The sequence below is a fragment of the Mytilus californianus genome, unplaced genomic scaffold (genome assembly GCF_021869535.1).
Source record: "Mytilus californianus isolate M0D057914Y unplaced genomic scaffold, xbMytCali1.0.p SCAF_9, whole genome shotgun sequence".
NCBI classification, from domain to species: Eukaryota; Metazoa; Mollusca; class Bivalvia; order Mytilida; family Mytilidae; genus Mytilus; species Mytilus californianus.
In genome coordinates this window covers 96,534,102-96,549,056 of record NW_026262745.1, presented here as the reverse complement: position 1 = coordinate 96,549,056, position 14,955 = coordinate 96,534,102, and the positions used below count along the sequence as shown (strand labels likewise).

General features: G+C 31.2%; 1 protein-coding gene across 1 annotated transcript in view; it reads right to left on the bottom strand.

The window, feature by feature from the left end:
• The window catches only part of LOC127716346 (ran GTPase-activating protein 1-like), a 38,285-nt gene extending 30,394 nt beyond the window's left edge, over positions 1 to 7,891 (bottom strand). Inside the window, exons 1-2 of the mRNA XM_052222515.1 lie at positions 7,704 to 7,891; positions 671 to 798 (exon numbers count right to left, since the gene is read on the bottom strand). Of these exons, the coding sequence (XP_052078475.1) occupies positions 671 to 798; positions 7,704 to 7,818 (243 nt within the window). The 5' untranslated portion in view covers positions 7,819 to 7,891. The remainder of the gene's footprint in view (positions 1 to 670; positions 799 to 7,703) is intronic.
• Between the last annotated feature and the right edge of the window lie 7,064 nt (positions 7,892 to 14,955).

Here is a 14,955-nt window from a genome sequence, read left to right as displayed (position 1 = left end):
AAGAAAATAAAACATCAGTATTCAACCTCCCAGTAAACATATTGCTCCATAGTGCTCTCTGAAATATATAGTAAATAACAACATCAGAATTAAACTTTCCTGAAATGGCTGAAGAATATTGATAGGCAATTGTTTACATTTGTAAGAGAGGACTTATAGCTTATCTATAGTTTGACGAAAAACTAAACACATTCCAGTTGTTTTTTTACATTGAAATTCAGTATAGAAATAAGAAGATGTGGCATGAGTGCCAGTGAGTCATAATAATGTCCAAAGCTTACAATTAGCTAAATACTTTTGAAATTTTAGCTGAAATTCTGGATATTTTTTTCTGATTACAAGTAACAACATGTACAATGAAACCAAGTTTGGAATTTTTTACAGGAATTTTGACTATTTGTGCCTATAAATATTTCTTGGAATTTTTACCTGGAATTCTGGATGTTTGCTATAAATAACATTTTATGTATTCATGATATTCTGAGATTTTTTACCTGGAATTCTGGACGTTTGGCTAATTAGAAATTCTGGTTGTTTTGCTTAAAATATATTCTAGGAAATTTTTAACCTGGACTTCTCAATATATAACTTATTACTATTAGATATCATAATCACAGAATGTCTACCTGGAATTCTATATGTTTAGCCAATTAGATATTCTGTGACTTACTTGGAATTCTGGATGTTTAGCTAATGCTTTAGACAATTCTTCTGCAGCCTCTACACCAAGGGTATTCCCTTCCATTCTCAATGCTGTCATAGTTTTGCATTTTTCAATTTCATCAACTATGTCTTTAACTGGGAAAAAAATGTTAATTTGTAATCACACATTACTTTTGACAATTAAATCTTTCCCATCACTATGTTTACCCAACACTAACATGACTAAATATAAACTTATTAGTACTCCTTAAGGTGTAATACCACCATTGATTTTCCCCTATTAGTCTTTGTTAAATTTGCACTTTTCAAAAAATTGCAGAATTTATCTTTGTTTTAAATAAAGAAATACTTTGCATGAGTAAACTTTTATCCTGTCCAGTACTATAGAAAAAATTTCACATAACTTTTCATTGCATATAAGAAAATAACCATCACTGGAAGTTAACCAATCAAATTTTCCCCCTTTTTTAATCTGTGTACAAGCTTTAGTAACCATGTAACCTCAAGTTTCCAAAATATTCTATAGAAACCCCAAATAAAAAAATAATGGTGCTTTGAAATACCCAAGATATATGTTTATGACCCAGAAATAATTTACTTCAATGAAATGTAGGATCAATTACCTACAACTGTCAAATTCAAGGGAATATTTTTTTTCTAACTATTTTTGTATGCAACCAGATGTGACGTACTATGATTTGGTGGTATTACACCTTAAGCTTATTGTTCTGACTATTATTAATGAAATTTCAGCTACTTCTTTAAGGTGTGCATAAGGTGTGCATAAGTTAAACAAAACCTGAGTAACTCCAAAAGGTTCTTAAAAACAGAACATACAGAAAGTAGAACCGACTATCATTAGTGAAAAATGACACTGGATCTATCAGATTTTGTCTATTGACTGCAATTACAACTAGAGGCTCTAAAGAGCCTGTGTCGCTCACCTTGGTCTATGTGCATATTAAACAAAGGACACAGATGGATTCATGACAAAATTGTGTTTTGGTGATGGTGATGTGTTTGTAGATCTTACTTTACTGAACATTCTTGCTCCTTACTATTATCTCTATCTATAATGAACTTGGCCCGGTAGTTACAGTGGAAAATACTTTGTAAAAATTTACAAAAATTTACAAAATTTATGAAAATTGTAAAAAATTGACTATAAAGGGCAATAACTCCTTAAGGGGTCAATTGACAATTTTGGTCATGTTGCCTTATTTGTAGATCTAACTTTGCTGTACATTATTGCTGTTAACAGTTTATCTCTATCTATAACAATATTCAAGATAATAACCAAAAGCTGCAAAATTTTCTTAAAATTACCAATTCAGGGGCAGCAACCCAACAACGGGTTGCCTGATTGGTCTGAAAATTTCAGGGCAGATAGATCTTGACCTAATGAACAATTTTATCCTCATCAGATTTGCTCTAAATGCTTTGGTTTCAGAGATATGAGCCAAAAACTGCATTTTACCCTACAGTACAGATTTCGCGAAAGGCTTCCCAAACTCCGAACACCAAGTTTTTTCTTGGTGTGACACCAGGAAACTCCGACATCCCTCCCTAAATTCTCGGAGAAATTTGGGAGTATTCCCTCCGACTTCCGCGTAAATTTGCTACCTTTTGTTTATTGTATTAGCGACATCTCTCCCAGTCCGGTGTGACGCGGTGTCACACCAGGTAATTAATTGCCCTAATCCTTCTGATCTATACCGGCACACAACAGTCAAGGTATGTGAGATTACTTATGTAATTAAACAATTGTATTTCCTGTCTATTGATAATCAGGTTATATTTCTGATTGCTTGAAACAAATAAAAGATTTAAAAGCAAAACGTTGTTGTTAATTCTTTCAATTACACTGTACATTTAAAAATAGTTTTATTAAAAAAAAACTATATTTGATTTTTACCTCGTTTTTTTTTTCTGGTCAGTAAATTAATATTTAATTTACAAAAAAAGATATACTTGTGTAAAAATAAATGGAGACTTACGCTGAATAAATGTGGGCAGTTTAAAGGAAAATTACATGTCTCAAAGTTTTGTATACAAGTAAAAAAGAAAATATTACTCACTATTCGTTATGCTAATAAGTCCACGCCATTTTCATTTTACGATTACATAATTGCTTGAAACAAATTAAAGATTTAAAAGAAGAATGTTGTTGTTAATTCTTTCAATTGCATTAAAGTTTTATAACAAAAACTATACTTGATTTTGACCTTGTTTAAGTTCATCGGTAAATTATTTTATTTACGAAAAGAGTCATACTTGCGTAAAAATAAACGGAAACTAACGCTGAATATAAAAGTGAGCAGTTTAAAGAAAATTACGTGTCTCAAAATTTGTATATGCTAGTAAAAAAGAAAATACTATTCACCATTCGTTATGCTTAATAAGTCTACGGCATTTTCTCTTTACGATTTGTTGGCATTACTTTAGGATAAATAATTACATTTCGGCTACAACAGGAATACTTCTATAGCTGCATCAACTCGTCGTTGCATAATATTCATTTACGCACAATGAATGTAAACTTGTGTGTTGTATAAAGGACAGTGATTTTTAAATTTTTTAAAAGAAATTAATTGCCGTGGGAAGACGATACACATCTCAGTGATCAACAGTCTGTGGTTGAACTTTGAACTTGACTTCGCTCACAATATTGAATGCTAAAAATAGTGACATCAATTTTGTCCACGAGATTTTTATTTGGCGGGAAATATTATCACGTAACAGTAAACTCAGGTGACCTTTCTGGATGACCGTGGGAAAATTCATTCGGGGTTTAAATTTGCTTTGGAATGATTGACATTTGTATGCCTTAAGATTGAGGCTCTGGAAGGTCCTTTTACAATTGATTAACCGGAATCTAAAATATAATCCTTTTCTGAATAAACGAACACCAGCCTTTTAATTTTACGTTTCTCAGTCAACACAGGACATAAACCTGGACATTATTTATACGTCCATGGTCAACAATATACATAAATGGTAGATGAAAACAGGATGCATGTCGTTCAGTTCCTGTTGGGCGTTGGTAGAGATCCTCTGTGAAAATGTGTAGATCGTAAAAATCCGATCCACATTTTTTTCACATATTTCTTCCTTGTAGAACACGATATAATTTCATTTAAATATTATATAGTATTAATTGTTGAAATACTTCTTTTTTAAATTTCGCCAAGGACTTTTAACGAGCAGTAAAATACGGATTGCGCCCATCCAATTTTATTTTAAATAAAATTGGGTCAATAACAGATCATAAGAGATAAACAACACATGATTTTTTTTCTTCATATAATTAAATTACGTTGTGGTTATTGTGTTGTGTCTGGGCGGGGAATGTCTCTCAGTGTTGTGTTTTTATGAATATAGGGCACATTGCATACAAAACGTTTTCCCTTCGTTCAACAGAGTTGTCACTTTACAGTTTCTTTTCTGAGTTCAAATATTTCAAGTCGGTAATCTACCGAGGTAGTGAAACATAATATTTTACATTGCAAAATAAATTGAAAGAAACAGAGTTCACTTGTTGATCCGATAAATTAACTCTTGGGTTTAGATTGGACAAATTATCGTAAAATTTAAAACATCATTTTGTTTTAAGCCAGTTGATATTTATATATTGAACAATTAATGAACCGGATATTGCTCACTGAGTAGGTCATAAAAGATTCTAATTGTAGTAAAATCGTCTTTGTTGAAAAAACAAAAATAATGACCTGACTGGACTTTAATAAAAATACAAAATAAGTGTTTAATTCGTATTTTTATATGTTTATACGTTTTATTTCAAATGACAATGACATGGGGCAAATACATACAAGAACAATTATCTTATTTTGAATGAAAATGTCACATTTTTATCTGTCAAAGAAAGGAAATTTTAATACTGTGTTTTAAAGCACACAGGTGCAATCAAGATCGATTAAATGTACAAAGGTAATAAATCTGGCTAATCCGATTATGTTGTCACGCGTCATTAATTTTCAGTACATCCGATGGGCAATAAACCAATTAACAGCCACGCGGTGTTGGGAGAGAATCTTTGGAGGAAATTGGGAGTATAATCCGTGATTCGCGGTGTGACACCGCTACACTCCGAAATCCGTGATTAGAGTTCGCGATTACAAACTCTCTGTGCGTACTGTATGTACTATTTTTTAGACATGTCTGCCATCTTGGTTCGCGGGCGGGGTCATCGGACACATTTTTTAAACTAGATACCCTAATGATGATTGTGGACAAATTTGGTTAAATTTGTCTTAATAGTTTCAGAGGAGAAGATTTTTGTAAAAAATTACGAAAAATGGTTAAAAATTGACTATAAAGGGCAATAACTCCTTAAGGGGTCAAATGACCATTTTGGTCAAGTTGACTTATTTGTAGATCTTACTTTGCTGAACATTATTGCTGTTTACAGTTTATCTCTATCTATAATAATGTTCAAGATAATAACCAAAAACGGCAAAATTTCCTTAAAATTACCAATTCAGGGGCAGCAACCCAACAACGGGTTGCCTGATTGGTCTGAAAATTTCAGGGCAGATAGATCTTGACCTAATGAACAATTTTATCCTCATCAGATTTGCTCTTAATGCTTTGGTTTCAGAGATATGAGCCAAAAACGGCATTTTACCCTATGTACTACTTTTTAGCCATGTCGGCCATCTTGGTTCGCGGGCTGGGTCATCGGACACATTTTTTAAACTAGATACCCTAATGATGATTGTGGACAAGTTTGGTTAAATTTGTCTTAGTAGTTTCAGAGGAGAAGATTTTTGTAAAAGATTACAAAAATTTACGAAAAATGGTTAAAAATTGACTATAAAGGGCAATAACTCCTTAAGGGGTCAAATGACCATTTTGGTCAAGTTGACTTATTTGTAGATCTTACTTTGCTGAACATTATTGCTGTTTACAGTTTATCTCTATCTATAATAATGTTCAAGATAATAACCAAAAACGGCAAAATTTCCTTAAAATTACCAATTCAGGGGCAGCAACCCAACAACGAGTTGTCCGATTCATCTGAAAATTTCAGGGCAGATAGATCTTGACCTGATAAACAATTTTACCCCATGTCAGATTTGCTCTAAATGCTTTGGTTTCAGAGATATAAGCCAAAATCTACATTTTACCCCTATGTTCTATTTTTAGCCATGGCGGCCATCTTGGTTGGTTGGCCGGGTCACCGGACACATTTTTTAAACTAGATACCCCAATGATGATTGTGGCCAAGTTTGGTCAAATTTGGCCCAGTAGTTTCAGAGGAGAAGATTTTTGTAAAAGTTTACGGACGACGTACGCCAAGTGATGAGAAAAGCTCACTTGACCTTTCAGGTCAGGTGAGCTAAAAAAGTAAATTAAGATCAACATTATTCTCAAAAATAAATATTGAAGCCAAAACAATTACAACAATGTATGTTTTGTGCCTCTCGACCAACCCAAAGTTTGATCACCAACCCTAAAACATTTTATTGACTTTCCCAAAAAAATTATTCAATAAAAAGTTTTATGAGTCATCTTACATGTAATCTGGGAACAGTATATCTAACTGGAAATGAACCTGATAGGCTTTTTAGTATAAAATTGATAAAATCCCAAAATTCACGAGATGTCGTGAGATTATAACGACCGAGCTTGCTCAATAAATTTACCACATATTTACAAACATTCAACGAATACAAGTTTTACCTTAAAGAAGATATATTTTGTCATATAAAATTACCAATATAAGTGTGATTTATTTGATGTGGAGTGCTTTATAATGGTTTGTAAAATTCATGAAAACTGGGAATTCCATCGGCGCCATTTTTTTATTACCCTATTTGAATTTTGTACCCTTCTGTGATGAAATGAATGCGATTATGACAAATTTGAAGTGACAGATTACAAGTTCGATACACTGGCATCACTCATTACTTAGTTTGAATAACATTTATTGATATTATTAGAAATTATTAAGATAATAGCGAGTACGTATTTTACACGTCTGTTTCCATATCGTGTAATTTATTTACTATGACCCAACCTTAAAATTGGCTGCAATTAAGTAGTGTAAAGTCCCGTCAATATATATGTTCCTGATGTAATTGACTATAAATCCTAATTCCATTGGATTATTCACTCAAATTTGTAATAAGATAGGTCCATATGAGTGAAAAACTTGTCAAAAAATTTAAAACAACTATGGTTGTCTTTCTGAAATTGTTTAACATCTAACCCCTTATTTTATTGATTTTGTATTTACATTGTGTCATAGATCAAATTTATTCGTTCAGTGTATGTTCACTTGTGTTAATTATAATATGTCTTTAGATTGAGTTAAGCCAGTTCAATTGATATTTTATAGTGTATCTTCTATGTTGTGATGTTACACTATTGTTTCAGGTAAGGATGAAGGTTGGTACCTATCAAAACGTTTAAACCCGCTGCATTTGTGTGCACCTGTCCTAATTCAGGAACCTGATGTTCAGTGGTTGTCATTTGCTGATGTGGTTCATAAGCATGATAAGTGTTTCTGGTTTCTCGTTTTTTATATAGATTAGACTGTTGGTTTTTCCGTTTGAATGGTTTTACCCTAGTCATTTTTGGGGCCCTTTATAGCTTGCTGTTCAGTGTGAGCCAAGGCTCCGTGTTGAAGATCGTACTTTGACCTATAATGGTTTACTTTTACAAATTTTGACTTGGATGGAGAGTTGTCTCGTTGGCACTCATACCACATCTTCTTATATCTATCAACAATTAATTGAATGCATAAGTGTTAAACGGAGAAATTGGAGGAAATATGTATCTTTTTCCAGTTGTGTCAATGATGTCAAAAGTTCAAGAGGCGCAGTTTCATGGGTCAAGTGGTGCAGAATTCCAAATAGTGATAAGGTGTATAGTGATAAGACCTCAAGTTTGAAGTATGATACTGCCCTGTAGCTTAGTTGGTCCATTCGAATGTTATGTCAACAAAATGTGTACAGACTTAACTTGAAGTTGTTTTTGTTTTGTTTTGTTTGTTTGTTATTTAGACGTATGATTACCATCAGCAGCGCTATTTAGCTTCAATCCCTTTCCTTTAAAACTTAGTTCATATGTTTCATTAACTTTGGTCTTTGCCAACTGTTCAGTGACTGATGTCAAATCTTTTGATGACATTTTAGGGGTAATATTTGTAAAAATAAGGCTGTTGGGCTTCTCGCTTTCAAGTTTATGGCGCTGTTTGTTACTTCCGTTTGAATGGTCTGACTAATACCACGAATAAATATATATCGCCCTTTGCATATTCGTCCCAAAATCATTTATCGGCACATTTTAAAAAAAAATATTACGTGCGGAAGCCTTTTAGGGCCGTGCTAACCTACCTTTTCCATTTTGATATAACAAATTATTAATTTGATCAGTAGAAAAGATTATCAATTTGATATAACTAATTATTAATTTGGTACAACACATTATTAATTTGATAAAACAGATTATTAATTTAGTATAACAAATTATTAATTTGATAAAACAAATTATCGATTTGATATAACAAATTATCAATTTGATATAACAAATTATCGATTTGTTATAACAAATTATCAATTTGATATAACAAACTATCAATTTGATATAACATATTATTAATTTGATATTACAAATTGTGAATTTCTCTACCAATAGTATGATTTAATCATTATAATGATTGATTGAAATATTGCGCAACCGAAATTGGCGCATTATTTGTATTGATTGATTGTTTATCTGCCGTCCAGTGACAAATATCGCATTGCATGCATGTTAAAAACTCTGTTAACAGGTTTAATATTTCTGAAACTCTGCCACCCCCTTTAATCCTTTATTTGAGGCAGTTTTGGGGACTAGTTTCTCTATTTAGTACATGAGACCTGGTGACTTATAACGAACGAATTATATAATAGAGAAATCAAAGTACTGAAGTACTGAACATCGGATGACCGCAAGTTCTGGTGGATGGTTACAAGCACTTGTCTCAGAAAAAAAAACACATCTCTATACCCGAAAGTGAGGTTAATGTACAGAGATATATTTTTTTCTGAGACAAGTTCTTGCGTGGATGATGAATAAATGACAGAGAATTCAACATCACCGTAATAACTATTATGTTGCAGTGATACAAATCAGTATACTATGGTTTGTTGTTATATATTTTATTAATATTTGTATATAACAGTTACATGTATATATAATTTTCATCCATTTGTATATCATTCTATTCTACTATTCTAATAATAGTGCAGTACAAGTGCATGGAGGACACTCTTCTGTAATAATTCGACTTTTCTAATAGATCGGATTTGAGTAGGCATTCATATTTTCCCGCAAAACGTTCTTGAGATATTCTTCCGCATACGTTAACACAATTTTTCTATACCTGTGCATAGATATTAATGATTTTTTTCTAACGATAAAACATTTTCATATTATTAATTTGTGTTCTAAAAAAAATATTTTTATGAGTATTCATTGAAGAAATGAATTTATAACAAGCGATAAGGAATGTTATTTTGCATTCGATAATGTCCGCGTAATTATACGATCGGTTACCAGTCAAAAACGATAGTCAAATCTCTGTGGCAACAATACATCGGAATGCCCTCACGGTCATCGCGATGTAAAAAGGATCAATTCATATTGCACATACTCAAGTTAGGAAGAAATGACTATAATAGTTTTATTGAGATATTGGTGTTTCTAGTAATATAGGAACATGCAAGGATAAAAAAATGCTTCCCTTTCTTTAAATAGCCTGACATGTTTCTTTATCAATTTCAATAGGAACATGCATGCAGGGATTAATTCAACATCCCTAAATTCATCCTTGTATCTGTCTTTATAAATTTGTTTTTGATTTGGAAATATTTAAATTTAAAAAAGACCCATGCGCCACATCTAGAAGGATTGTGTCGTCCCGTGGTGGATATATACGTCTGGAGTTTAATTTCTGTTGAACAAACTACACGTTTATAATCATAGAAGCTAAATAACTGTGTATTCATAGGTAAAAAATCGAAGATCATGAGCAATGCAAAAAAATTAGGTCTCCAAGTCTCTCTCTTAATAGTTTTAGCGTTTCACTTATATATCCTTTATGTCAAATAGAGAAGAGGAAACCACAATCCATGCATACATAATTTGATATATCAAATTATCATTTTGTTATATCAAATAAATAAATTGTTATTCAAAATTATCATAATGTGTTATATCAAATTGATAATCTGTTAAATCAAATTAATAATTTGATATCAAATTGATATTCTTTTATATCAAATTATAACAATTTGTTATATCAAATTAATAACTGGTTATTTCAAATTAATAATTTGTTATATCAAATTGATAACCTGTTATATCAAATTGTTAATTTGTTATATCAAATTGAAAAAAAGGCTTCCGTAATTATCATATACTTGTTTATTTACATTTTTGTATTTAAAAAGTCAATGGAGTAATCGATCCTTACACCAAGGAATCAAGATTCAAGATTTCAAGATTTTATATGAACACTCAGTCACAGATACATGAGCTAGGTCATTAACAATAGCATTACATAAACATGACGCAGTAAACATGTGGTATCAATAATATAGATATAGCATATATAGATATAACAATAATATACAAATATATTTCCCAACATTTTCTGAATATATTGGCAATGTTTTTGATAAATACAAAAAGTCGTTTATACAGTTGTACATTACATATTGAAAGGTGACCTTCCATTTTTTTATAATAAGAATTCACTGTGTAGTAGCTTGGTAGAAACTTTTCCTTTAAAACAACAATATTTTGATTAGTACATTTAAATAACAAATGAAATTCATCACCAATATTACTCCTACACAAAGTACGTATTCTATCATGCCTCGGAATATTTTGCCATCTGCCTGTTTCAATAGGCAGACGCAGATTTGAACACCTGAAATATGTGATCCAAAGCCTGCAATATTCAGGAAGTTTTAGAAGGTATGTTACCAAAGTAAACTCTTTTTTAAATATCGAGTAAAATTGTCCTCGTGATGAGTTTTCAATATCACTTATAACCACTGTTGTACAAACTGATCACAAAGTATTTGTTTTAAGTACATTTTATCACAGTAGCCCGTTTGATTGGCAAAAATATATCCAATGCCAGTACTGTTTAACATTGCTTCTATAAAATTTACCCATTTAAAGGTGTATTTAGATTTAGGCTTTAAACCAAGCATCAATCTATACAATGAATTGCATAGCTTTGATTCATTATTTACAATTTTACACCAATATATAATCATTTTAATTTTCACCTTTATCTCCAGAGGAAATCTACCCAATTCTCCATAAACCATAAAATTATGCGTAGTATTTCTAACTTTCAGCGCCCTTTTGCAGAATTTCAAGTGAGTCTTTTCGATAATTTTCACTGAGGTTTTCAAAGCCCCAAACTTCAGAACCATACAGTAAGATAGGTTCTATCATAGAATCAAAAAGTTTAAATTGTAGATCAATGGGTAAAGATTCATTTCGTATCATTTTGTAAATATAAAACAGTGCCTTTTGGGCTTGATCTACAAGTTTCTTTTTGGTATCAAAAATGTACCATTATATTTGAAAATGACACCCAAATACGAAAATGTATCTACAATTTCAAGTAAATAATTCTGCAATGTAAATTTCAGATTTTGTTTAGTTTTCCTCTTGCAAAATACCATAACTTAAGTTTCCTTAACATTCACCTTCAGTTTCCAATTTTCGCAACTACAACTGAAGAATCTAAGGAATTTTGAAAGCCTTCTTTTGTATCTGAAAAAATGACTGTATCATTAGCATACAGTATTACGAACAATTCAAAAAATATATAAAGTTCGTTTTCAAATTTTTCCTTTAAAAATTCTAAAGGAATACCATCTAAATTTCTAAAATATTATTCCAAATCGTTCAGGAAAATGGAAAATAGAATGGGAGACAAATTATCTCCTTGTCTTACACCAATCAGACATGGGGAAAATTCTGAGTGTTCACCATTATATTGAACACAAGATTTAATACCTTGATACATATTAAAAATAACTTTGAAACATTTCCCTTGATTTCACTAAGATGTAGTTTTTGCCATAAGCAGTGTCAAAAGCTTTCTAAAGTCAATAAATGTACAAAAAAGTTTTTTTTTCCAAATGAAAAATGTAATTCTACAAGTGCATGTAACACAAAAATATTATATGTTGTTGCATATCCTTTTCTAATACCAGCTTGATTTTCTGATATAAGAGAAATTTTATTCGCAAAAAAATTTAGTCTAGTATTTATAATAGAAGTAATAATTTACCCAAACAGCTGATAAGTGTAATAGCTCTAAAATTATTAGGGTCTGTAGGATTGTCTTTTTTTAAACACAGGTTTAATAATACCATTTTTCCAAGTGTCTGTAATAATTCCAGAATCTAATACAATATTAAATAATTTACATTACAATGATACAAAAACAGGGGGGTGAATTTTTCAAAAATTCATTAAGTATTTTATCAGAACCTTGTTATTTTTTAAATTCCTCATCACTTCCAAGACTTCTAATTCAGTAATATTTCCATTCAAGATTTCATTATAAATGGGATTACTAGATATCTGATTAATGTCAAAATCGGGTTCATGTAAATCTTCTTCTTCTTCCGTATTTAAATCCTTTAAATAATCGTAAAATGTATTTATATCAATAGGAGGAGATTCTTTTAGAGTGTAAGACATTTTTTTCTAGCGTTTTCCAAAATCCTTTTGTGTCATGCTTTGACAATGTTCTCAGCTCATTTGTACACTTGTCTTTATATTTGTGATAATTAATTTGTAGAATTTTTCTGTATGCTCGAGCTGTGTGATTTAATATGGTTTTGTTTGCATCTGATTTCACTTTATCATATGTATTCTTGCTCTTATGAAATGCATCTCGTTTGCTTCGACATTCTTTGTTGAACCAAGGTTTGTTTTCATGTTCAGGGTTGTGTATTTTCATTTTTGATTTACCAAACACAGTCTCAGCCGTGTCTAAAAGTACACGACCTAGGTCATTTGCTAGATCGTTCACACTTTCACTGGTGACCGTGTCAACTAGTTTACACGCTGCTGAACATACATGAAACGACAACACGTGTAAGCTTGTTTATGTTTTAATAAACAATTAGACTCGCTTTATTGTTCAATCTAAATATTTATTTATGATATGGCACATTAATTCTTATTCTTTTATTCTTATTGTATCAATAATTAAATATTAAAATTAAAGTTACAAATAGTACCCTGTGTGACGTAATACAATTATGGTTAATGAGGTAACTTAAGCCTGGAGAGATTAACATTTAATTCTAATTAAATTTTATTGAATTTTATTTTTTCACTAAAAGGTTTAATTCAGGCTAACGCAAATTTAGTATTCGATTTAAAGAAAATTTTCTTTGAAGCTAAGAAAGTCGTTGTGCATGTTGTATTTAATTCCAACAAATATAGTGTAAAAAGATGAAAGTGATTTGAAGATATATATACTAGTAGTACGGAAAATATTAAGCGAGACGTAACCATTTTCTAACGTTTTATACGTCCGATATATCTGATAAAAATATAAAGTGATAACGGACGAACAATGGAGGGAGAGGTAGGTGTTCTTAACAAATAACATGACTAGTGGTCTGGGTTGAAATGCATAAAATCACTTAAGTTAAGATATCCAATCATCGTAGGACATGTAGAAAAATCCGTCCGTTCGGAACAATTCTTTTTAATAACTTAAGTAGTTCTATGCATATCAGCCCCTGGGTCTAACTCTTTATACATTAATTTTAACTTTTCTATATCGTTGCCTTTTATTCTCTAGATATTCTTTATTTAGTTTGCCTTTTTACTCTCTGTTTTCTTTGTTTAGCCTATTTTTCTCTTTTCTTCATTTGTTACTTTATTCTTTATTTCCCCCTTTATTTTACTATTTTTATCCATTATTCTCTATTCTGTAAACCCCACCTACACCCTCATGTCTGTATCAAATCAGGTACCTTGTCAGTTTTTGTCTTATGTAATATTTGAATAATAAATATTCCGTGATTGTTTTTTTTACTTATTTTCACTAACTTAATGTGTTTTTGCTCTTTTCCATACGATATATTACAATAATAACAGTCAGTAGTTTTTCATTTTGCACCTCGATTGTGGAAATTATTAATAAAAGGTCAACACTTATAAACTACTGTTAACTATTGTTATATCGTATGGAAAAGAGTAAGAACACCTTAAATAAGTTAAAAAAAAAATTAAAACAGAGAAAAAGAATTTAGAAAAAGGTGGATCCATTACCCAGGCGCCCGTGTTCCCTTTCAAATGAGGACTTTGAAATATGAAAAAAACAATATAAACTTTTAAAGTCAATTATTCTAGTTTTATTCGATTTCGAGGTATTTGATGGTTATTCTGTTTGGGTAAGGTGACACATTAACAGTTGAATAACACTTTCGCCATAAACAATTATAAAAACTAACCTGTTATTGCCATCATAAGTCACTCAGTGAATTGAGAATTGAGAATTTTATACGTTTTCCAAAACATCATATGAGGTCATTACCAATTTTCCTTCAGAGGGCTCTGGGAAGGGATCTAAAATATAGCTATGTGCTCAACATGATAAATTAGCTTCACTGAAAAATTTAGAAATAATTAAGAAAGTTCAACTACATTTTAGCTTTTCCAAGCAAAGTAGACCTTTAGATGGATTTAGCTATTATTTTAAGGTCCTTTTTGGTCATGTCGCTCCTTAAGTAAACGAGAATGTGATCTAAGAATCCTTGGCTTTAAAAATTCGAGTTTCCTGATAAAGGTTAACCCAGAAAAGCGCTTCGGACGCATTAAATTTACAACGTTATATTTTCATTTTCTAACACTTGGTCGGTAGTTCTGCTGGTAGACTGATAGTCCTCAAGCTCATTTTATAACTGCTTACTTTTCGACCTCCTAGGCCTCCCTTTTGTTAGCTATTTTAGTATCACTCAATCATAAGTTGTCTACATTTAAAAAATTGTTGCCGCCTGGGTATCGTATATACTGTAGTAGATTTTTCTTGTCACTGTTGCACAATTTGGGGACTTCTCATTTTTTACCTGGGTGGGGGGGGGGGGGGTCATTTTGAAATCAAACATATATAATTTTCTTGATGCCCCTTAAAAACATTTAAAAATGTGATTCCCCCCTCTATTATTAAAACATTCCAAAATTTTAACATGGAAAACACTTACCTTTGACACAAATGATATGTAGGAT